General features: G+C 36.6%; 1 protein-coding gene across 4 annotated transcripts in view; it reads left to right on the forward strand.

Annotated features, from left to right (window-relative positions):
• NAA16 (N-alpha-acetyltransferase 16, NatA auxiliary subunit) overlaps positions 1–26,506 on the forward strand; it is a 61,524-nt gene that overhangs the window by 27,302 nt on the left and 7,716 nt on the right. Inside the window, exons 9-14 of one of the 4 annotated variants that reach the window (XM_079301793.1) lie at positions 2,733–2,839; positions 22,074–22,146; positions 22,385–22,554; positions 22,917–23,069; positions 24,977–25,105; positions 25,648–25,861. In XM_079301793.1, coding sequence (XP_079157919.1) covers positions 2,733–2,839; positions 22,074–22,146; positions 22,385–22,554; positions 22,917–23,069; positions 24,977–25,105; positions 25,648–25,861 — 846 coding nt within the window. Of the gene's footprint in view, positions 1–2,732; positions 2,840–12,568; positions 12,741–22,073; positions 22,147–22,384; positions 22,555–22,916; positions 23,074–24,976; positions 25,106–25,647; positions 25,862–26,506 lie in introns of those variants that run through there. The other 3 variants (XM_079301792.1, XR_013773741.1, XM_079301794.1) reach the window with 3 other exon arrangements.

Consider the following 26,506-nt stretch of genomic DNA (forward strand, 5'->3'; position numbering starts at 1 on the left):
GATATCAGCTGCGAATTCCCAACATACCTCCTCATGCTATTAAATTTATAAGGTTAGTTTTTAGTTTAGCTCATTTGCTGAGCACCACATTGGTTGGTACCTTTAAATGTTCCAGAGCACATCTAGTCCACTTCCTTGTTGTTCATTGTCTAAATATGCACATGCATTTCCTGAGTAGAATCAAAAGATTTTAACTGCTTCATAAAAAGTTGCCACTTGTGCCTTTTGTCATCCTATATACTTCAGTTTCTTTGAAGGTTCAGGTCCAAATTTTAAGACATTTTAGCTAGATTTGAAAAGCTGTGTGATGATTAATCGGGGGTTTTTTATGTAATAAGATTGTTATGGTAACACAGCAAACAAGGAAATAACTTGCAAAATGCTTTCTTCTATATCTTTATTAATAGTGTGGTTTGCTGTTGACTTCATTTCACTGTGTGTTTTGCTCTAGGTTGCCTTACATCTGATAGTGTAGTTTCCCAGCTTATGTTCATTGAAGTAGAAATATGTTGTAACAAGATTTAGTTGCTTACACTGTTACAACAGGCTAAATGAAAACAAAAATCACTATTAGATTGGTCAAGGAAAGTCTCTTGGCTGCCTTCTGTGGCATTTTATAACCAATAATATTTTTTCAAAATTAAAACTTGTTTTTGCTTACTTGTTTATTAAGCCTATGAGGCATGAATGTGTAAGACTGTTTTTGATCCCATAGAGATTAATCTATTTACTAAATAATTTTCTGTGTTTACAAATACCAGAGACAAGAATTTCTTTCAGTTGAAATTTGATAGCAGGAATATGAAAGTGTAGAAAGGAATCTTTGCAGAAAAATGTTTGCAAGTTTCAAGAGGATAGAATTTCTGATTAAATGCAGTTACTGTTACAGTGTGGTCACTGACCAGTTACAGCTGTCACTGTTTGACTCAGAATTAAGCTAACCTTAAAAATTAAAATACTTTAAAATCCAGGTTTATGTTAAAAGGACAAGTTCTTGTCCAGACCTTGCTGTGCATTGCATCCTAGCCTTGTATTTGATACAAATCAGTTTCTTGATTGAGCTGAAAACCACCTTTATGGAGGAAGGTTGTATCATCAATTTTACTGATCAAATGTGTGTGCATACATTTTTAGATTTGTTTATGCTCCTGTGGTCAGGTGAGTGCCTCAGACTAAATTGTAGCTGTGATAGGTGGTTACCCAGCTGTGTGCTTTTTTGGGTTTTTTTTGGTTTTTTTTTTTTTTTTAGGCTTTGTTTGAATGCTGTTTTGTGTTCTCTAAGTAAATAGGTAATTAATGGAAACTTGAATCTTGCTTTACTAAATTCTAAATTGATTCTTCCAGCAAGATAATAAATTAGAAAAATTCAACAGGAGAAACTGAGATGGATTTTTTTCTTTATATTAGGGAGTTTCTGTAGTGTGAGACAACACATTTTAATGAATCCATCTGTCATAATGCATATGCTTACAGTCCAGTTATTGATCCCCATCCACAGGTAGTAGGAGTTTCTATATACAGCAGTTTGGTTTAGTACAGTAAGGTGAGAATAAGAATTACTTTCATTAGTCTCAGTGTTTGTTAGCAACACTGCTGATAACAGTAAGAGTAGGACAATTGAGAATTGATAAAGTAAATGACAATGCTGTATACAAGGCAATAGTGTCTTCATTTTCTGAATATCTAAAACCAATCTGTTAATCAAATTCTTAATGTGTTCCTATTGTAGTTAAGTTTATTTCAACAGTTCTGTTAGTTTTATGGGTGAATCTTAGTATTATGTGAAGTGTGCTACTTCCTTGTTGAGAAAGTTACGGAAGTCCACAACAGAGGAAGCACTGAAGTATGGAAAAATTCATCCCTATGCAAAGCAAATAAAGTCAATAAAAATACTAGAAAAAAACTCAACCAAACAACAACCACCCCCTCCAGCCCCCTCAGCTGAAAACAATCACTTTCATCATAGGAAAGAAAACATGAAAACCAGCTATTTTCCTGGCTGAATGTTTTCTCTTTGAAGTACTGCTTTTTCTTTTTCTTTTTTTAAACAACATTGCTCAGAAAGATATCACTTACTGCAAGTGTTGTAATTTTAACTGAGAATATACTTCAATCAGGTTTTTAGCTTTCTGCAGTATGTTTTGATACTGGTGGTTCTGATATGGAGCTTATGTTCCTGAAACAGTAAGTCTTGTTTCTAATTCCAGCAACCATCATACTACAAGTCATGTCCTACTAATAAAAATAGGACTAGAAGAGAGGGCAAAGGATTCATTTCATCCTTCCTTCTTCCTCAAATCAGGATATTTTATAACTGCACTACTCCTAAAACCTATTTGTCTTACTTTCTCATAAAAACCTCCAATGATGGAGCTTTTGCAAGATCTCCATTGTTACTCTTAATGTAATAGGGTATTTTCAGTGTTTGTTTAAATAGCTTTTGCTACATCCTCTGTAGTCAGCACTTAATATTTTCTCAAACTGCAAGTTTGAGGTCTGTTACCATATCTGCCAACAGACTCCTAAACACTAGCAACTTAAGCATTTTACTCTGATTTTTTACTTTTTTTTTAAATCCGGATCGTATTTGTCTTATTTAATAACAGCAAGGATTAAAACCGTTCATTGCAGTTTCTCAGTTTCTGTTATCCAGAATTGCAGAGCAGTTAGTGCATATATTTATATAACACTTGCAACCACTGACATATAACCAAACACACTTTTGTTCCTAGGTGAAAAATTTAGAGAACTAACGGATAAGTTCCTGAGGGTTAACTTCAGTAAAGGCTGCCCACCCTTGTTTACCACTTTGAAATCTTTATATTACAATCCAGAAAAGGTAAAATTTAGTATTTATTTGGTTTTAATGAAGTCTTCTGTATTGAATTGCTAATAGATTATCTAACAGTTTTTGTAGCTTTTCCTGTGAGCCACCAATTAGAGTTGTTGAATATTTTTTCCCTAATGTTCTAATTTGTCATATGTGAATATTCACTTAATATCAAAATGTTTGAATAGTGCACTGAGGTTCTTGGAAGATAAAAGATAATCATTAATTTTGTGTGCTTTGAGTGCAAGTGTTACAGGATTCTTTCAACTTATGGTTTATGATGTCACCAGAAGTAATGCATTTATAATATCAGGTGGCTGTTGTTCTGTGTACAGTTCTGAATTGCATTAATACATTAGTATTTATCACAAAGGCTTGTTTCCTGTTTTGGTCTTTAGCTGAAACTTCAGTGTATAATTTTTGTGCTTTCTAAATTCAGTTTTGGTATAATTGTCTCATAACAACTGTTGTTTCAAATGTAAATCTTGCTTCCAAACTTGACAGTAAGGTATACCAAAAATAAATTTTTGAACTATGGCCCATTACTAAAGTGTGTAGAAAACAGAATAATTAAGATCAGATCTGTGCTACAAACTAGTCTAATCTCCATACATGACTAGGTAAAAAGAGGGGTTTGTATCTGGAAAAACCCTAAATACATTATGCAGTTTTTCAACCAGAAGTGAATACTCCTTTATTTGGACTAAAATTATTCTTCTTTCAAAGAGTTGCTTTGCTAGTGTTCTAACATGAATTTTTCAGTACACTTCTGTAATTTCTCCTTTTTCCATGATTGACATAATTTTAGTTAATTCTGGTGTCATACTGTTGTGGTTTAACTTCAACTGTCAACTTAAGTACCATGCAGCTGCTTGCTCATTCCACCCCTACCTGATGGGGAGTAGAAACAGAAGCACATAAACCTTGTGGGTTGAGGAAAGGACACTTTAATGTTGAATCAAAATAAATAATAATAATTATTGCAATTGAAAAGGGGGGAGAAAATATTAAAATTCAAGAGAAAGAAGTGATGCACAGAACAACTGCTTTCCATTCACTGACCAGTGCCCTGTCCCTCCCTGAGCAGTGATTGACAGCTCACAGCCAACTGCCCCTGTTTATATACTGGCCATGACACTGTATGGTATGGAATAGCCTTTTGGCTACTTCAGGTCATCTGTCCTAGCATGCTCCTTCTTGGCTTCTTGTGCCCTTGCTGCCTCACAGAGTATGGGAACCTGAACAATCCTCAGCTCAGTGCAAGCACACCTTAGCAACAGCTGAAACATCAGTGTTATTCACATTATACTCATACAGTGCCTATTGCTAGTGCCCACTTACCAGTGTAAATGAAATGAAATTGAAATTTTTAAATTTTGATACATCGGGTTTCTAGATAGAACTACAGTCCATGTTAGGGAAGTTTTACCTCTGCTGTTTGAAGTGTGAAGAATCTGGATATTGAAAGATGTATAAACTCATTTGGCATCTGAAAAGATTTTTAGCACTTAATTAGTTTCTGGCATGATGGGTAAAGAAAGAGAGCTACCATATTTTGGGGCAGACTTACACAGAAAGGTGCCTTTCTTGTAGTCATCTTCATTATATCAAATCAGTGCTGCTCAAACTGCCAGCTTCATCCTCAGAAGTAATTAAAATCAAGAGTTTCACCTTTTTGAAACATCCTTGAGATTTGTTTGTGCTGCTAACTTCTGCAAAAGCATTTTTGTCATATTTCAAATCATTTCCTTATGAAGGCTGGCTGTCTTGTACGTTTCATGTGGTTGGGTTTACCTATAGCTTAGTATGACCTATAGCTTTAGTATGAATAGAAGCATCTTTAAAGAATATAAGAATCTTTGAAACTAAGATAAACTTTAATTTTAGTCCCTGACAGTTAATTTTAGAATTACTACAATTTAGAGGTTGAGGGCAGAAAATTGTGGCAAACGTGTGTGCTGTATCTTTCAGGAAAATATTCTCTTTTGGTATCTAATTTGTCGAAGTTGGAGGTTAGTACTAGCTTCTCACATATATTATTTGTGTAGTTTGACTGAGAGAGGATTATATATAGTCATTATTGTGTTATATGTTCTAGAAAATACCTAGCAAAATTCTGATTTCTCTACCAGCTGGGAAGGAAGTTCCCCCTCTGTTTCTTTGGAAACAAGTGCAGTTTGATGTAGTCAACTGCAGTTGGCTTTTGAAGTGGCATAGTAGATATGAAGACTTGATGAAAGAAATGGTATTTAAGTCTAGAAAGTTCCTTCTTTCTAGAGCTCCAGGTGGGTCTGTGATCTTTCATGCACAATAAGGAGAAAAGGGTGATTGTATAGAAGGCAAACATTTGTCAGTGTATTCAGGAAAATGTCATTATTATCTAAGTAGGTTCTCAACCTTTTGGCTGTGCTAGGTAGGTTTCTTCCCAAAGTATCTCTTCCATGAGCACTTCATATCTATTAAACTAACATTGAGGAAGCTTTCCCAGCTGCTTCTGGAAAGAATTAATGAATACCCCACCAGAAATCAAGTTGAAATCACTGCAGTGCCAACTGGGTGCATGGGATGTTTTCAGCTGCTGAAACAATTTGTTTCCATACTTCTGCGAATATTGGTATGGTGAAGGGTGTGGGTTACAACTTGCTCTTCATCACTTCATAAAAGAGTAAGCCTTATTTTGGTTAAGTAGGAAAGAAGGTTTTAATATTCCTTCACAATGTAAGTAGAACTGTTCAAGATCCTTTGGGTGAAGTCTCAGAAGGGTGCCATTAGTGGGAAAAGTAAAGCTGTTTGTTTCACAGAAAATTAATCTTAAGGACATCAGAATCTGAAATATGCTCAATAAAGAAAGACTGCCAAAAAGCAACCAAGTTCTATGTATACTCAAAAACTTGTTTTCAGGTAAATCATTCCTGAATAAATGAGTTAAAATATGCTTCATATTGCATTATGCAATCTATGTCTTTGATGTAATTCTGCAGCGGAAAAAATTGTGTTCAGTTTTTGATCTACAGAGGTTTATATTTGACTGCACGATTAGGTTGAAAAAGGACACTGTTCACTGTTTGGTAACTGTGAAACTTAGATGTTTGAGAAAGTAACAGAGATGATGTGGTGACACTTGGGACAAGCAGTACTGGGTTTTCTTGCTCCCAGAAATACTGTTGCCTCTTAGGAAATTGCGAACCCACTGATCATTATGATAAAGCAGACTTCAAAAGAACTGCAGAACCTGATGGGTAGAAAGTGTTAAGCTGGCTTTGCTGTAAATTATTGTGCATGCATTTGCAGCAAGACCCAGTTTCAGACTTTGTGATCCATCACTGCATGCAAGTCATTGAGCTGACTTACGTTTTTCTTCATAGTTTTAGGAGGGAGTTAAAAAAGACATGGTTTAATCCTTCAAAGCTCTTTAAATGAGGTTGTGATTTCTTCAGGTTTTGTGCTGTTATGCTACTGCAGCAAAGTAGCATGTGAACTGGTTTGCTTTTTTACTGTTTCTTCTTTTTTTGTCAAGCCACCTAGACTGGAGGAGACATAAGTAGTTCAGGCTGAAGGGTGAGAAGCCATAAAAAAAGAAGCTAACAATTATCCTTTGCCTGGAAACTGTACTGTCTTTTTAATCTGATCAATGTATTTTGCTGTGGATAGAACTTCTGATTATAAAAACCTGCATACTTAAAAACCATGCCAGCTGTTCAGTATCCTGAGTGCAGTTCTATACCATGCTGTAGCATAAAATTACTCTAATATTGGAATAAGGAAAGGGGCATTGAATTGCAGAATGAACAGTTGGACAAAGGCCATTTGAGTCTGCTTACTTTTCTATTATTGGTAATTGATTTTGTACAGGTTATGTGTGTGAATAAGGAGCAAAAGGAGTTAGGATGTAAAGAGTTCAAGTTATTTCTCACGTGATAATTGTTACTGTGTTCCCTGTTTGCAGATACCAAAGGCATGCACTAATCACTTCCTAACTTGCTACACTGGTACACAGCCAGATTGTGTCCTTCCAAGTGAAGACAAGGTCAATTGGAGGGTGCTAGAGACTGCTGAACTCAGTCTTACACTATTTATCAGAGTCTCATTCAGAGGAAGTTTGTAATACAATATAAACTGTGTTCAGTGGAACATCATTGCTGATATTCAGTCATAGATCACTTTTTATCTGCAAAATGTTAGAGAAATCATTTGATGGAACACTGTCTTGATGGCTTTGTATTTAAAAAGTACTTGGAATAAATATTTATCACTGCCAGTTTGTTTCAGATGATTCTTGGAAGTAACCACTGTATGTTTTAAGGAAATCTCCTATGCTTTCCTTCTGTTTATTATATGGCAGCCTGAGGCTTTTCAAATGTGAAAACCCTTGGTTGTAATGAAGTAGTGTGAATCAATGTGGTTACCTAAAGGCAGAGTTCAGAAATGTAAAAAGCATTGCACCAGATTCTCCTCACCCATGATGTATAGACAAAAAGGAAATGGCTGAGTTCATAATCTGATGTTCAGTCACCTTCTCAAGTAACAACCTTTACCTGTTCGTGCAATTCCTCTTGAAACACATTATTGGCTCTGGCTGTTGTTTCAGACATCCTGAGGGAACCCTGTGAGTGTCTTACTGCTCTACAAAACTTAGTTCATTCCATGTTTTTCTTAGACCTTTCTCCCCCCGTGTTGATTTTATTTGGATAATATCTATCATAAAATGGAAGAATTCTGGGGTAAGAGTTACCTGTAAAGGCAAAGCACTGTGTGATAAGCATCATCATGGTGATGTTGACGCTAAATCTGCAGTTTAAGCTTTACTCTTCATGCGTTGCATCTATGGCTTTAATTGGTAGATGTAGTGCATGCTTCGTCTTCCTGGGAGTAAGACCTGTCCCAAGCTGGTACTTAAGTTTCTTTTAGCTTCTCAACCTGCATCTTCATATCTGCTAACACCAAGGCAAGCATTGAATATTTTGATATTTATCTTTTCATCTTCCAGGACCCTTTTGCTCCTCCGATAGGACACTTCTTAAATCGGGAGACTCATTTAAGGCACCTGCATACGTTCTGTAATTGTCTGCATACAACAGAACAGCAGCGCATTGCTCGGGTGAAGCCAAGTTGGTGCATGTAGTGCTGTCTGGATACGTGCATTTATCCTTTTACGTGTCCAAGAGCAGATTCCTGTACATATCAAGGAGAAGCAGAAGATACCGATTGTCAGTGACTTCATTGACAACTTTGCTGTTAGGCTAAAAAAAAAAAAAAAAGGCAGACAAATGAAAATACAGCTCCACACTTCTTCATGAGGCAGAATGCAGTAAAATTCAAATCACTTTCCATGGTTTTTTGTCATCTTTTCTAATAAGATTCTCATTTCAAGCTCAACACTTCTGGTGAATCGTCTATTAGTCTTCTAAGAGTTGCTGATGAAATATCAAGTTTGGTATATTAAGGCAGCAGAGACTATACACCACTTTTGTGATTTTTTTTTTTTTTTTTGAGTATGTGGGTGTCACTTTAATTGCTTTCTTAAATATATGCATTTTAGTACTGGAGGATAGAATATCTAAATCTGTTGGATGTGCACATGAAAGTTGATTGGGATGCATCTCTTAACTCTTTACAGAGCTAGAGAATGCAACTGTGCTTCTCAGTCTTTGGGAGATCATTGTGATGGATGAAGTTCCCTAAGGTTTTGAGTGAATGTCTCCTATTTTTAAGTACAAAAATGAGGATCTGAGGAGCTGTGAGCCAGTCACATTGATATTAGTCTTTGTGAAGCTGATGAGGCAAATAATCCTGGAAACCTTTACCAAACACACAAAGGACAGTAGGTAGGATGGATTTATGAAGGGGAATTCGTGCCTGGTTAACTTAATAACCTTCTGTAACAAAATTACTGTCTCAGCATACAAACGGACAGCAGTTGATCCTGTGTATTAGCAAGGCTTTTGACACCATCTGTGATAACACAGACATGTTGAAGTTACACCCTAGTAGACAGTAATTTGTACTGAAAACTGACTGAACTGCCAGGCGCAGTGTTGTCATCTGCTGCGTGAGCTCCAGCTGGTGTCCCCAAGTAAATAACACTGGGGCCAGTAGTGGGGGAACATTCTTGTCAGTGACTTAGTTCAGCCTGGAGAAGAGGAGGCTCAGATGGGATCTTGTGTATGTAACTAGCTGAAGGCAAGAAGGAAAAAAGACAGGAAGATGCTTCTCATTGGTGCCCAGAAACAATATATTATATGCACAAATTAAAATATAAGAGAATATTTGAGCAAAAGAAAAGACAGTTTTGTCACAGAGGTTGTGAAACATGAGAACAGGTTCTTGAGAGGTAGTGAAGTTACCTTCTTGGAGGTGACTAGACATGGCCAGGACTAGTCTGCTCCAGCTGTCCCTGTTCTGTAGCAAGGGATTGCACTAGGCAGTCTGTAGAGGTCTCTTCAAACCTTCATGCTTCTTCTTACTGTGTTTCACCTTGAAGTGCAGGAGCAGCTTGTAGCCATTTACTTGCCAGCAGGCAAGCTCATCTGAACTGCTACTGCAGTGCCAGGGCATGAGCACTTTATGTAGGTCTGGCAGCACTGAGACCCTACAGCAAACAGTGCGGAAAGGCACAGTAAAGACTGACATGCTGATACACATGAATGCCTGTATACAGAAGCACTGAGATCTCTAATCCACATAGTGTAATTTGGAATCTCCAGCTGTGAATTTTATATCCATTTTCCAGCAGAGCCCTAATAACTTCTTAGAATTTCTTGCTTCAGGCTATCCACAAAGGGAAAAACTTGCCACAGAATCTGCCTTTTAGAAATGGATTAACTTCAAAACACAGCTGAGTAACTGCAGACCCACATTAGGTTTATGTTAAATGTGAGTAAATGCATGGTTCACCGCAGGTCGCATGAAGCATGTGAAACTGATGCTTCAAGATAGGCACTAGCCAAAGTGCCTTATTAAAGAGTGCAGTGGGGTTAGGCTGAGGATGTGATCTGCCGACCACATATGATTTGTTTCTGTACAGTCCTTCATCAGTCTTGATTTTGGAGCTCTCAGAGTGGCGCATATGGCATCTGTCTTTATTTCTGAAAAATTTCACAGTGCAAATTCTAAAAAGAAGTGTTGTGCATTTGGTATTTTGTCAGTGATCATCTGCTTGTAATCTCAATTGAAAAAGAGCTGCGTAAAGAATGCTTTCAGCTTAGAAGTCAGTAATCATTTGGCCACGTTGTTGATGTAGATGCTTACTGAAGATGAGTTTGCCCCATCTAGATGGTGAAGGAAAAGTGGAGGACAAAATACTGACAAAAGTCTAGTTGTAATTGCATCCAGATTAATTTCTCAGGTCGGATAGCTCATGTTCACTTTGAATAGGTTTCTGCTGATGGAGTTCTAGCAAATGTGTTGGTGTTGGTAACTATGCAGCAGGGACTATCGGTGTGATACTGGTGGTGTCAGTGTGCTGTTGTCCCTACCCTTGATGTGCTGTGTAAATGCACAGCTGCTGGGAGGTGCTCAGAGGTATGGTTGTCTAAGCTTGACAGATGTCATATGTGAGGTTATAAATATGGTGCTGTGTTTTGGAGATCAGGACTTCAGTTTTTAACAACTGTTAGCTATATCTGCTATTCCCAGTACCTGATGCATTACTGTGATCTCTAGTGACAGCTACAATGGCATATGTTTAAAGAGAAGATGGCCTTTAGCCCAAAAATAGATTGCTTTATGGGAGGTGAGGTCATACAAGTCCCTTGAGCTGTCATCCTTGTCTTGGAATTCTAATATATAGCAATTCTCTACCAGAAAAGTTCTTGCTCTTTCTATACTGTGTATTTTGAAGGGGAAAATAAAAGACACAGAATTTCTAGGACTCCAGCAGATTATGTTCTTAGGGAACTGATTTATGAATCTCTCATGCAATTCTGAATGGATTATCTGGGAGCCCTGAATTGTGGACAGAGTAGTTCACATTCCCAATTGTCCATTCCACCCTGTCTCTCCATCTTGCCATTTTTGCTGAAAGAACAGTTAAAGTGTTTGAGTACCAGTGTCTGAGTCTGTATAGCTTTAAATTTGTACTCAATTGTGCCATTAAGCTAAAAGTGGAGCTGCTCAACAAAGCGTTTCTGCAATGCCAGACTTGAAAAGATGGATGGATTAAACATGGAAAAAATACTGGCTGTCCTAATTTGGGAAGTCCACAGGTATGGTTAAAAAAAAAGATAACGCGCTACAAGAGGTGTTTGTGTGTAGTGGGGCCAGTTATGATAATGTGTTTTGAAGAATTGCAGTTACTTCTGAAAAAAGTAGTATCTTAAGAATATTTAAGAAACGTAGTTCTCTGTTCTCATGTTGCCATTGAAGATTTATTCACTTGATATTCTTGATCTTGCCATAAAATGCTAAGGTTTTTGCATCATCAATTCATAAACATACTTGGAGGTAACATATATTTTAAAGTGAATTTCTAGTCATTGGTCTTTTAACCAAAGACTAAGCAGTAAGAACTGTGGGTGACTAATTGCAGTGTACTCATTCTAAGCAGGAGAGGTACATGGAAGGATAGCAGGGAGGCTATAATAGAAAAACTTCATCCAACATGAATAAACTTACATGGTTGTGCTTTGAGGGTTTTATTAACAAGATAACCTGCTTTCTGCTGCAACTTTGAAATGTTATTTAAAACACAGTTTTAAAAAACATAAATATAGTAGGCTTTTTTTACTTATAATTGATAGTTCTGTAATGGTATGAACAATTTCATTTTCATCATTTGTGGAGACTTTGGAATAATGACTTAAACCACTACTCTGTGAATGAAAGGTTTTGAAATGTGACTGTATGCATGGGGTTTTTTATATGCTGAGAAACATGGAGCACTTACAAGGAAAATGTCTCAACACAATGTAGTCTATGTGTAAATTTAAGTACTGTGACATGGGTGTCTTAGTCTCCTGTGCAGGCAAAGAGGTTTACTGTCCAGCTGCTGACCTTTTATGCTGCAAGTGGTTTCATAGCTTTTATACTTTGCTTAGTGCTTTAGTATCTGGAGTTTGTTATTGTTAAACTATTGATATCAGCAAAGTATATTCATTTTCCTTGAGTTTCCTTGAGGTATGTGAAATCTTTCATTTAAAAAGTCTACTGCATAACTTGGAGGATTATAAAATCTTTTTATCAGTCTTTTTTAGCTTCTGATTAGCAAGAGTACTTGACTATTTAAATGACATTTATCCTACTGTTATCTTTTTGCTTGGATAAAATTTACGCAGTTGGTACAATTCTCATCTCAGGAATAAGCTGTAGGCTTTGTATGTTTTAGAAGCAAAAACTAGCATTTAGGAATGCCACTTTATTATTATGAGTTTTGTTGTTTATGCAGAATTACTGCCCAGAGTGAATGTAACTGTGGCTCTTGGCAGAATGTTTCTGCTGGAAGCTAATAACCTGAAGTATAAGCAATTACATGAGAAAATAATTTTCACATCTATAAGCTACAGTCCAGATGTATTAAAAATATCTGTGAACAGCCTCATTTGTTACTCTTCCTCACAAGAAACGGATCTTGGAGTGCTGCCCTCACCTCCTCCCCAGAAAATTCTCTTTGTACTTGATCAGTGCTCAGAAATCCTCTTTGGTTCCACATACATGCTGGTCTCTGTATCCATGAGATAAAAAATCCAAAGAGTGAAGATCTTCAATTAGTCAACATCAAGGTTTACGTCGATTGTGTTGCAGGTGCATTGGTTGATTCCATTGAAGCTCGACATTAGTGCACATGTGCCCTTTTTCTGAGTATCTAAAATCATGGAGACTGTGAGGAAATACTGGATGAGAGAAAATGTCTGGCTGGAAGAAACATCAGAAACACCAGTCTCAAAAAAAGGTGTAAGACTGTCTACACAGGAAGGTAGGCTGTCTTCAGTGAAGATCTTTCTTTAACCTTTCTGGAAAGAAGGCATATTTCTTCCTTAATGTGGAAAGCTAAAGCAATATCAAGCAAGTTGCCACTATTGGTTGATTTTTTTTTCTTTTTTTTTTCTTTTTTTGTTTTTGTTAGATGTTCTCTGCCGATTACTGGTAGATTCCATACGGAAGTTAAAAAAACATTAGTTCTGTTAGGAAACTCTGTATTTTAAGAAATAGTTCTGTAAGATTAATCAAGGATAGCCATTTGTTCATACTGGCTCCATCATTTCAAGTGTTAGGAAATACTGGCTTTTGAGTTAAAGTTCCAGAAGGAATGATCTGGTAAGTGGACTTACCCAGCATCTGGCTGACAACTGGTACATTCATAGTGAAAGACAGCATTTATATTGGGCAGTTGGATCATAAGGAGGAGCAAGGAAATATTTAAAACCAAGTACAGGAAACAGGCTTGGAAATGTCAATGTAGGTACAGCAAGGCAGTGATGCTTCCACTCTGCAGTGAGCTTGGGGTGTGTAAAACATGCTGATGGCTGACAGTTTAGGTCTGTGAGGTAACATGTAAGACAGGAGCTGACAGGTGTAGCAGCAGTTATATGGACTAATTTATCAAGAGATCTTTTTTAGTTTGAATCATCTATATTGGGATTAACTGCTCCAAATAACCCATTTGGAGACCCATAAGAAGTGCTCTAGATATCTCTGCTTATAGTTACTCCTGCTGATGTTTTGCTTATGTGAAATTACTTGCTTTCTTTAGTTCAGTCCCCAGACTTGTCCAAAAGCTTTTCAGAAAACCAGTTTTTCATTGAATTAGTTGTGTGATGGCCACAGTGTCATCTTGGAGTATTCACTTGCTCTGAATTTCTATTTGTATTGTACTACAGCTGCTATAAACTTTTCAATTAATGATGCTTGTACCTAGCATTATTTTTCAGGGCATATTGCTTCAGCAGAGCAAGCATACAGAATAGCTGTTACAAGCTAGTTTTTGAATGACAGATACAAACTAGACTTAATTAGTTAAATGGAGGAGGGTTTTTTTTTTTTCTGGAGTTTAGTGTATGAGAGAGCCTGTGTGTTCATTTGTGCTGCTGACACCAGAGAAAGTATCACTTGCTTTATTTCAAGATCAGCTATTAGCAGTGTTAGCAACAATGGACACCAGTGGTTTTAAATATGGCAGTGCAAAATTACTGCTTTGTGGTTAGCCAGTTGTTTGAAGCTGATAGCTCTGTGGCAGAATTCCTGAGAGCCTGCTTAACCACTACACACTGAGAAATGCTGAAATTGGTGATTAACCATGATACCATAAGATGTGTGTTCTACTGCAGTTCACAGATTTTTTCTTTCCCTGTATAACATGAGCATATGCACACATTTAAAAAGGGTTTTCTCATGGAAGCGGAAGGGAGTATTGATGGCTCAGGTGAATAAATTTAGAAATGTATCTACATGTGAATTGCTGTTAGTTTTAAAGCAACTCTTTCATTGGGTGTTGCACAAAACAGTTAAGCTACATCCTTGATATCTGTATATGTCAAAGATAAACAAGATATTTAAGGTGATGTGTTAAGTAAAAGGCTGCTTGTCCTGTTTTCCTGGTTTTATTTTCATGGTGTGAAGGTTGTAGAATATTTTTGATAGTGCATTTTTTTTATTGCATTCAGATGTTATCTTAATGTGTAAGCAATGAAAGTTGTCTGTATGAGGCTGACTGGACTTTCACAATTGGAGTAATTTATTTGTATATTTTCTGTGGGCTTGTTCATACTACATTGGGTGAGGAAATCTGTATCTGCTGTATAAAAAGTTGTGTAGCAGAAACTTCTCAAGTGAGACAAAGGAAAGAGTTGCAGGTAATTTAGAGGATAACTGCCATGACTAAGAATGGAAATACTCAGTCATTTGCATACCCTACACCTGTTACTTTTTACACGGATAAATCTAAATGTTAATATCTTGTGTTTGGAAGCAGGTAGATGGGATATTTTTAAAATAATAGAGAAATGTTGCTTTGAAAAAAAACCACAAAATCAACCAGTATGAGCCTTGCTGCAGAGTTTTTTTGGTTCTTCTCTAAACTGTCAAAGCTTATAGATGCCGAGATCCTAAATACTAATTTACATAAAATTATAGTAGGTCATAGGAAATGCAACTTTTTAGGCTGCCCATAAACATCTTTCTGTGTGGATTACATTGGGAGAGTGTGAACTCAAACCTGTTGTGCAGTGCAAGTGTGCCAGCTGGCTCATGTGTTTTGTGTGTTTTTTTTCTTTGCCTGGATAAAAAGTAGATCTCAATTCATGCCAGTCACCTCTTGGCTACAAATGAAGATGCTTCTTGTCTTCATTAGGCAGTAGTAAAACACTTTTTCTAAAGTGTAACTGCCCTTTCTCCCACGTAGTTAATTGAATTTATGAACTTCTATTCTTTTTGAGTCTATTGGCAGATTCTTTATTTGAAGCTTCCTTCCCTTGTCCATCCAGAAAGGTATGGTCAAAATGCACTGGACTGAAATACTGTTTATTGTGTGATGGGGCCATGCTAGATAGAGATTATCAGAAGTGTGCCTCTATCATTCTTAAGTATTTCTGCAAGCCTGAAAATTCACATCTAAGCATCAGCTTTTTTAGGAATGGGAACTTCAGGCTGCAGATTTGCCATATGGGCAGAGCTTAACTTGATCTGAACCCAGAATCCTCTATCACAGTGTTTACAAAGACCCTTCTTGAGAAGTTCCTTGCCAAGCTGTATTTCTGGCTCATCCATCACAAGCAATTAAGTAACCCTTTTCATGGAGGCTATGAAAGTGTCTCTGTGAGCAATGGCAGACATTCTTGTTTGTGCTGTCATTGTCTCAGAGCTTTTTCTAGTGCGAAGCTCTTTCTGGGGAAGGTTCTTTTTAGAATGGTTTGGAGACCATAGAATCAAAAGGAAAACAAGGAACCAGCTTATCATAGCAGGAATCTTCGTTGTTTTGTGGATTCAGCTTTCAGCTCTTTTGTGTTGGCTGGCTTTGTGTGTGTATGATTACCACTGTCTCAGAAATGGACTGATACTGGAGACAGCTCAAGAAATGCTTGGTTTATTGTTAACTGTGTGCAACAGACCAGCGGCAAACCCTGTTCAAAATGTTGTTAAATCTTCTCCAGAACAACTGCAGTATATTTTTTCAGTCTTAATTTATTTGGTACTAAGCTCGTAAATGTTATTCAGGGTGTATTGATACCACTTCTGCATGATGTGATACTGATTCTGCTTCATGCACCTTCTCTCTCTCTTAGATAAAATCTTCTTGAAGCAAAGACTTCAAGTATTGACATAGTACTCTACAATTGTAGACTGTTTGTTTTTGTTGTTGCTTCTCCATTTCCTATGAGGCATTTAGAGTATTGCTTCAGGGCATGCACTAGATGTTTCTTTGTGTTGTGAAAGATATTCCTAATTTGGCCACAAGGACTTTCTGTTAGTGTCAACATGGTTTTCTGGCACAAGGACAGCACTCAACTGCTGTTACAAGGTTCAACAAAATCCTATATTCCCGAATAAAAGAATATTATTCTTGTGGAACCAGAAAACTTTCACTTTCAGCATCACTCCTAGCAAAGCCAGTGAAGGGAGAAACTTAAAATTCAGTTGTACTTTGAGATTTAAACCAAATGATTGATTTATTCAGCTTTAACATGTACTTTTCTGCTATTAAAGTGAAGTTTTTACATGTTTAGGAGTTGGTTTTTCAAATAAATACTCATTTGATTCAGAGGTGTTGGATTTGCTGATGAGTGCTGCTTTGGGATTAGTTTCTGTGACCAGCAGGGTCACTATTGTCAGTGTTGTCATGCATTATCTGCAAGAAAGAAGTTTTCTTCAGGAAAGATGCTTCTATGGAGAATTCTCTGTATAAGGAGAGACGTTGTTCAATTCCAAGTTGCAAGGACAGATGACATAACCTTTCTTTGAAGGGTAACAACACATGGTCTTTTTTCCCCTGTATGCATCATATTTATCTTAAGTGAAAATGCAACCTGTGGAAATACTGCCTTTGCAGGTTGGTTTCTGCAGTCCTTCTCCTGCTCCATAGCTTCAGAACCACCTGAAAAATCATCTTCCAAGTGAAGGCCATCCGTATTGATACTTTGAATCATAGAAGCTGCCTGACATCTGAGTCAGATTATCGGATTCCAGATTAGAGAACATCTCTTAGGAATCATCCTATTTCTTTTCCAACACAGAAGACCTTCATCCTGTGGAGGATGAGCAAGTTCATGAAGGGTATCTACTCCTCCCAGCTGCTTTCCTTCTCTTTTTCGGGCTTTTCTGCATTAGATGTCCTTTTGCTAGAACAGCAGAAGTGCTTTATCAGTATAAAATTATCTTTTTATGAACGTAGGAGGGAGAAAAGTTTGGCAGCAAACCATTGCCCTCCTCAGGAAGCACTACAGTTGTCTTTAAAATTGTCTGCATATTGAAGTTCAGAAAGGTCATGCTCCATGTAACACTGTAGCTGAAATTAAGAGCCTGCCCTAGAGAATATATCTGATTCTTGTGCCAAAATATAGTTAGTATTTGTTTATAACTTTCAGGCTGCTAACTGTTTGAGAGATACCTGCTCAGTCATACTAAGGCAGTTTTGATTCCTGAATGTTACAGGGCTCTTCCCTGCAACTGATTATTTTATGTACTTCAGGATTGGATGTCTCAAATGAGTTCTGTTGCGTAGGTGGGGAATAAGAAGCACCCAGACTTACACTCTGGTTTTTTCCAGTCTGATACTAGATGGCTTTTGAATGTAGAATGATTCTTCTTTGTCATCCTTCTCTTACATTTTTGTTCAGGGGCTTTTTGAGATAGATGAATATTGAGTAGGTGAAATTCTTCTGAAATCTTTATTTTTCTAGGACCCATCTGTTCTAATTGCTGCCAAATGAGTACCCAGAAGTTGTTTAAGAGAAGCATTGTTCAGTCACCTGCTGAAAAACTGTTGTCTAGTTTTTCTCCTCTAGCCCTCTGTAGGAGGTTATGGGAAGCATTAGCCGAAGTTTTCTGACATGGAAGAGTCTCCAGCTCAAGAGGGTTTCAAATTTACAGAATCTATTGAATTTGGTTTGAATAGCAAGGTAAAATATTAGACACTGATATTTCAGAAGCTTGTAGGCTTGACACTGAGGCGAGATTTCTTCTGGGATGCAGCATCATCTTCTTAGAGACACTTTGCTGTGTAGGAGTAGGCTGCAGCAGACTGTGTTTGAAAGAGAATAAGGTGACTTTCATGAAAGTAGCTGAACATTTAAAACTACTCTGGATGCCGTACAGAGCTGTGAATAGCTGGTCTTTAGAAAGTTTCAGTTCTCATAAGAAATTCCACAACATGGGAATGTTAGTTTTTGATATGTATGATTATTTAGGCATTACATAAGGAGGAAACATTTAAAGTGGTTTTCTAAAGCATCAATGTCCTACTGTGTGACTATACCCAGAAGTGATTCATTTGACGCATGATGATGGACCATTTTAGTGTTTTAATTGTCACTCCCTGTTTAGTGTTCTTTTCTCTGCTGATGATATTCAGGGCACAATAGTGTACTCACTACCTGAATCAATAGTGTAATTATGTATTAATTTTGCAAGAGTGAAATCTTTATAAAAGCACATACTAGAACACACATCTAGTTGGGGATTTGCCTGTACTAATGCAGAACTAATTTTTCCAAGCTTAAGATCATTGTTGCATTTGTATCTATGGATCAGTAGCACGTTTTCTTGTTTGGGCAGCTTTATGGGTGCACCTGAAACTTTACATCTCATTACGGGTATTCAGAGTTTCTCTTTTGGTCATTTGACTGTGTGAATGAGCAGATCATACTAAATATGTCCTCAGGAAATCAAAAGGCAGAGACTCAAACCAGTGCCAAATGTCAACACATGGGTTGTTTCCCAAACAGCAGCTTTTGACTTGTGTTTGCACTGGAAGTGCCCATAACTTCTTACTAAATTCTAAACTGAAAACAAAAAGACTTAAATGAAGTGTTTGTAACTGATAAAGAAGCTGAAGTCTTTAAAACAACTACTATTGACACAGCTTAAGTCTAACCACTTTATAGTACATTACAATAACTTGGTTCCTTTTCTTGCAGTTGTTTCATTGAAGAAAATACTGTATTGGTGTTTGGAAGGTTGTTGTTGAAACAGAAGTTTATTATAAAATATTTTAGTAGGATATGTAATCAATGTAGTCATTAGGTTCCATAAATAAACCAGAGAAATTCAAGTCTTTTACTTGAAAAATTTGCATCCTTGCTTTATGGTAGTGAGCTGTTGAGTTTGAGTTTGTCTTCCATTATGTATCGCACCTCAGGTTTGGTGCAAGTATTTCTTAAGCTTTCTGTATTGCTATTCTCTTTACTTTTTTTCATTTTGTCATTTAATTCAACTTACTTTCCATGTAGTAACATGGAATATAGAAAAAATACTAAAGCCCGTTTGCTCCTCGGTTTCTTGCTGCTCAGCTCATTGTTCTTCTGTAATGAATGAAAGGTGTTGGTAGTGACCTATGAAAAGGTTTGAGGCTCGGAGATTAAGAGGCTTCTGAAACTGGTGACCCCAGGAATTCATTCTTTTTGTAATAAAATGAGAGATATATTGATGACTTCAGCTACAGTTTTATGATAACTTAAGCTTTTTCAACTCAATGGCAAGACAACAAACACATTATTTTCCTAGAATAATTCTGTTTCAAATTACCTTGTGATCAATATCATGGTACTTCCAGAAAGCTCAGCTCAATTTTTGGAAATTATAAAATTAAGAATGTTTTAGCTTTTAGAAATAGTAAAATGTTACTGCCTTTAGGATAGCAGCAATGACTCCAGAATACAGATAACAGCAAATTCAAGAGACAGATTTTGCAACTAAATTTGCAGTTAATATGGACACAGAAATTACGGTTCATATTTCCAGATCATTTGCTCCCTGAAGCAGTGCACAAACTGGGAATTATTTTCCTAAATTACTAGCAAGAGACTGAAGCATAAGCATAAAAAGTCAGGGAAAAAGATACTGCCATTTTCTTTAAGTATGTCTGCAATAATCCAACTACCTCATTTGCATTTTCTTTGCTGTTTCTTTCCCTGAATACTTGTTTCAAAATGTATTGTTTTTAGTAGCTTTCAGGATGATAGTTACTCTGTATTTTCTTGAGCTGCTAAAGCCAAAACTACTGCAGACATCTGAATTGAGAAGCACTTGACACCTTTTGCAACAGAATACATCTTGGAGATTCTCCATCTCCTCCAGATTCAGAGTATTTTTTTTCACTGTTAATGTCAGCTAATTGAAGACCCTCATACAAAGATGTCCCAGGTCTGTCCATTGGCAGTGCCTGCTGCTGATGGAATGAGTAACTGGGCATTGGTGCACCAAGGTGGAACAGGGAGGAAATCACTCATGACCCTGGATACAGTCACTAGCACTCAGCCAAAGCAGGGGCCAGACACGTGTGGCTCAGGGATGGTGATGCCATCTTTTTGGTGGTAGCTTGATCTTTGCCCAGATGTGAAGCTGTAATCCCAAGTGTGCAATAATTTAAACATTTATATGTAGGGTTTGGTGGTTGGGTGTGCTTATTAGAGAAATGAAGCAGTCTTTCTCCTGTTACACACAGTTCACTCATTATAAGGTTAATAGCAGCCAGGTGAGGATAACTTTGGAAATACATGGAAATTGTGGTGAAATTTAGCAAGGAAATAACACATACTTGCATGTACACACTGCAGTCCTGCTACCTGAAGCAGATGCTTCTGCTTTTAAACTTTTTTTTTTGAGGGAAGAATCTTCAAATATTTTCTGAGGGTGTTGATATCTTTGAGTGAACAGATGTCTGAGGCAGGCTAGAGAACAACTTAATGCATTTGCTTTCATCCATTTACTTGTGACTTCTTCACATTCCTTTATCACTTTGTAGTTATTTGAAGTCCAGTAACATTTTATTATATTTTATGAGATTTTGCTACTAAAACTCATTTCTTAGGAGATTTGCCCAGAGCTTTCCAGAATGTGTGTTTATACATTCTATTACACTTTTGAGATATTTACAGTGGCTGTGTGACTGGGCATGCCACTTTCTCTGCTCTTTTTTGCCTATTGTGCTGATTTAGGTTAAGTAAAGTGGTATCCTTCAAATTGTATACTTTGATCTTCTAGAAAAGGTTTGCTCTCTTCTCCCTTCTCTTCCAAAGTATATCTTGAAGTGAAAGCATGCATTGTCAAGTTTGTGTTTTTCTAAAATTTTGCTGTCTCCCAACAAATATATTTTATTCTTGCAATCAGTTTTTTAAATGTTGGATCATCTTACTTTTAACCATTGAAGTTTTAGGTATTTGCTATCTGGAGATTTCATCCAATGGTGAATGTAGCTGTTATTCTGCTGTGCTTAAGTCAAGTCTTGTGTTTTTAAGCCCCTTCTGTGTTTTGGGTGTGTATACATAGATCGTATTTTTACTGTGATACTGTTCTTGTTACCTAAAGAGGCTCATTGGTTCCTTGCTGGATATGGCAGACATGTTTTGAATGAAGCTACAAAACAGCATGAGCATTTCATAAAATGTTTAGAAATACTAAATGGCATTTTTAAGCCATGGACCTGGAATTTGAATACTTGTCATAAAATGCATAAATCCTTGTGTTTGTACTTATTGTATAGTGTGAGTTAAAAACTGTATGGGTGAATTTTGAGTCATAACCTAGGAATGAAAACCGATATTGTTGACAAGGTCTGATTTCAGAAAGTATTAGCCTTCAGTTAATCAATGTGTAAATTTTTGTCAAAAGATGGGACCTACATTCTAGACAAAATACCTTTCAAACACTACAGAAATCATTAATAGTATAGATCAACCTGGTGAAAAAACACAAAAGCCTCTGTTTTGCCATTGTTATGGGAAGTTCACACATGGTCTTTTTCAAAGCACCTTTTTTTTAATTGGCTTGGTTTCAGTGCTTAAAAATGAAGAGCATAAATTAACTTATACTTTGGAATTTTTATGTAAGATACTAATCATATGCACTTGAATACCTTCTGCTGTAAACTGCCTGAGATAAACCCGTTTCCCTACCACATCACAGTTAAAATGGGTTATCAAAATGCCTGTGAAAGTAAACTATGTGAAGATACATCCAATTTTTTTCCAAATTAAGTAGTTATTTTTGTATGGTTTCTCTTATTTGCTCAAGTATTTTTTCAGTGTATTTGTTTCTGTGAAAATGATAGTGAAGCAAAACTTAAGCACATGCTGTTTTTATTTTTTTTTATATGTAGGTTTCTACAATCCAGGAGCTTGTTACTGGTTATGAAGCCTCTTTGAAAACTTGTAACCTTTTTAGTACATGTGGTAAGTTTCTATGGTTTTACATAAATCACCCTGCAACTACTAATACTGCTCATGGAAGTTACCAAGAACTGTTGAAGTGCTGATACTTCGTGCAAAAAAATGAGTTACTATGTTTTTTAGTAAAAAAAATCATTACCAGAAATACTTTCTGAATTTGCCAAACTTTGTTTTTGTGTTCATTTTTCAAATGCAGTCTTCAGCTTTACTGGTTATTGTAACCTTTCCCATTTTGTTGCAGAAAATGGAGAGAAAGAGCCCCCAACAACACTGCTTTGGGTTCGGTATTTCCTGGCACAGCACTTTGACAAACTTGGCCAGTGTTCTTTGGCCTTGGATTACATTAATGCTGCAATTGCAAGCACTCCAACATTAATAGAGCTATTCTATTTAAAAGCAAAAATTTACAAGGTAAAAGGGGAATTTGGACATGTGGAGTACCTAGTGTATAAAAAAAATCAACCCATCAAACTGGTGTGAATGTGTGGGTAACATTTCAGTTAGCAGTGGTTATGGGCATCAGTCTTCATGTGGGTTTCTTTTTGGGCACTGTTTTGTCAGGAAGAAAATTAAAACCCTTTTGTTTGGGTTTTGCAAAGCCAGTCACAACTTACAGCAAATTGCAATTCTAAAAAATATCTGGGAGTGGGGGGTGTGAGAATAACACTGGCTTTTGGTTCTGATGGAAAAATACCAGTAACAAATACAGATTTCAGGAGATGGTCAATAGCAGGCCTATTCTGTAAGTTAACTATTTAATTTCTCCCTAACAGCATGTTGGTAACATCAAGGAAGCTGCCAAATGGATGGATGAAGCACAGTCTTTGGATACTGCAGACAGATTTATCAATTCTAAATGTGCTAAATACATGCTGCGAGCAAATATGGTGAAGGATGCAGAGGAGATGTGCTCTAAATTCACAAGGGCAAGTATATTGCTTTAATTAAGAGGTGTTTTGCTTGCCTCTGGTGGTTTTTCACTCCTGACTTTTGATCAAATATCTTTTATTAATATCCATTTTTATTACAATGCTCCTACACCTGGTGGTAAGGAACTACACAGAATCATTGAAGGGTTTGTATTGGAAAGGGCCTTTTAAAGATGGAATAGTTCCAATGCCACTGCCATGGTTATGGACATATTTGGCTAACTCAGGTTGTTTAAGGCTACATCCATCCCAGTCTTAAGCACTTCCAGGTGCAGGGCATCCACCACTTTCCTGGGCAGCTACAATGCAGTGTTATTGCCACATCCTCACAGTAAAGGTTTTTTCTCCTTGCATCCAGTTTAAAGCTGCCCTCTTTTAGTTCAAATCTTTTGCTCCTGTTGATGTTGCTACTGATCCTGGTGAAAAGTCTCTTCTGTCTTACGAACTTTCTTTATATACTGTCAGGCTGCTGTAAGGTCTCCCTGAAGCCTGCCTGCTCTTCTCCAGGGTGAACCTCAGCTTTCTCAGCCTTTTTGTCACAGGACAGATCTTCCAGCCTTTTCATTTTCCCTGGCCTTTCTCTGAATCTGTTCTAACAGACCCGTGTCCCTCTTGTGCTGGGGGTCCTAGAGATAGATGCAGTTCTCCAGGTGTCTAGACCCACTAAATACTGGAAAAAATGGTTGTTCAAAGGTGGTTTTCCAGGAGTATTTTTTATTGCCCTACTTCAAAATAATGCTATTGAAATGCATCTGATGGATATCTTGTTGTTTCCCTTTGGTACCGTCTGATCTAACTGCACAAGAGTGTGTACTATATTCATAATGATTTAGTATTAACATAAAATAATTTGGACTCGAACATTTCATTCCTTTAAGCTAGTATTACACAAGAAATCTTGTTCAAGCAGAGTCTATCCTCAAAAGTTGGGTAAGCGCTTTAAATTCTATTTTCTTGACATTGGACAAAATTTGAATTCATAAATATCAGATTTTCATATAATTTATGGAACTAAACATGAAAACTACTTTGTAGGATATCCTGGAGTACATAAATCAGGGTCCTTCATTCTTCTAAATTTTAGGTGTGATAACACTTGAAATTCGATTCAAGCTTGCTAAGTATTTCTGGGAATGACTGAAAATTTGATTGCTAAAATTCACCATGTTTGTTTGTCAAAAGTGTTAAATTAGAAAGACAGAACTTTATTGTAGATATCTAGAAAGACAGGACACTGAGGTTCATCCTAAGTAAGTAAATGTTGAGTGTAACTGGATCTCTTTTCTGCTATAAAGACTGTTCTGAAAAATCACTGATGGCTGATATTAATGATATATGGGATGTTTTTCCAGTTCACTTAGTCTAGAGCATTACAACTATTTTTAAGTCTTAATCCTAGGATTTTTTTCTTGTCAAAATAGCAAGTAGAAATCTAACTTTGCTTATTTAGTCAAACAAGTTCTAAGAAATGTTATTGCTCATACTGCATGATAAAGTAGTGAATATATTGGTGGATTTTTAGACTGGTGAATGCCACCTGATGGGAGAAAAAGCAGCTAAAATTGTTTGTTGAACTCAAGGAATATTTTTAATAATCTTGTTTTCTGCCCACAAATTGTAGAAGTGAGAATGTGTATACAAGCATGAGTTAATCTTAAAAACCTGTTGAGACATTAATCTTCAGATAATTGGGTTTTTTTAATAATTTCAATCTACTACTTTCTATCTGGGGGAGCATAGAATATCACAAGTGTTATTCTCAGTCACTAGGTGTTCATTTTCTGTTGTGTTCCAAGTAAGTTGAAGGATTCATTGTTTGTTCTTAATGTTGTGAAACCAGCCACAGTTGAAAGATGCAGCTGGTAAATTACAATACCAAAGCCTGATGATGACACTTATTTCAGGAAGGGACTTCTGCTATGGAGAACCTTAATGAGATGCAGTGTATGTGGTTCCAGACGGAATGTGCTGCAGCTTATCAAAGGCTAGGGAAGTACGGTGACGCCTTGAAAAAGTGTCATGAGGTAGAAAGGGTAAGTAGGTGCAAGCACCACCCTTGCTTCCCCACTATTTCTCATAAACAAATGAAGATATTTGTTGATAAAATCAGCAGAGTTTTGTATGTTAGAAGCATATAAATCTTCTAGTATAATGGCTTTTGACAACAGGTTATTAGTTGATGATTTATTGCAGCAGGATATGTCTTCTCTAGGTATTATATGAAAGACTATTATTGAAGTGAAAAGGTTTCAATAGAAAATGCTGTATCTCCTAACTATGCAGCTGTTCATACATTAACTTTATGCTGACTTTTGACAATTGTGTTTCTAATCAGAACGGTCACATTTCAGTTGGCTTTTAGAGTGCCTAAGTCTTTGAATAATCACATTATAGGCATTGTTAACTGAGATTTTTTCCTTACTGATAGGTTCTCTTGAACAGTCAGTATTCTAAGGACATGTCTATACCTGTTAAGTATTGTCTATAAATATAAATTGTAACTTTATTCACCTCTGTCTAATAAAAAGTAGACTAAGTAAAGGATGAGTATATGATTGTTTCTTTTTTTTTAAAGCATTTTTTTGAGATAACAGATGATCAATTTGACTTCCACACGTACTGCATGAGAAAGATGACTCTCCGTGCCTATGTTGACCTTCTGAGATTAGAAGATGTGCTCAGGAAACATGCCTTCTACTTCAAGGCTGCCCGATCAGCAATTGAAATTTACTTGAAGCTCCATGATAATCCTCTTACCAATGAAAGCAAAGAGCAAGAAGTGAATTCAGGTATCTACGCTCTAATGAAGGTTCCTATGTATATGACACATGTAAAACTTTAAGCTAAGGAAGTTGTGTGTTACAGAGTAAATAGAACACAAGTTTTTCTTCTCTTGTGTCACAATAACTGAAAAGAGATAATAGATAACAGGCAGCAGTTCTCTCAGTTCACATCCTATTACTTTGTAGAACTAGAACATGAATGAGCCTAGCTGTAGTTTTGGAATACCTGGGGAGGAATAATATTACAGAACATTAAAATCAGGTTCAGTTCAGCCATTAGATAAATATTATTAACTAATTAATTATGAAGCAATAGATTTTGTGGGAAAACAGTCTGAATTGTAGGAATTTAATTTTGGTCTTGTGTATTTAATTTATTACATGGTAATACTAGTTACTACTGCATCAAGTTTTATCACTTTTCACACAACTTGAAGACCAGAGAATAAATGGGTAAATGTATTAGCAATATTTATACATTTAGAACATTATTTAAAACTAATATTAAATGGAAAACAGTCTTAGGAAGCCAGTGGGGTGTGGTTTGGAAATCTGAGGATTCAATGGCAGATTATTTTAGATTATTTTCTTTTATTTTAAGATAAATTTAAGTTCTCCTGTAGTGGAATTTACTGTCAGCCTTGCAGTGGC

Source organism: Erithacus rubecula (assembly GCF_903797595.1).
Source record: "Erithacus rubecula genome assembly, chromosome: 1".
Lineage (NCBI taxonomy): Eukaryota > Metazoa > Chordata > Aves > Passeriformes > Muscicapidae > Erithacus > Erithacus rubecula.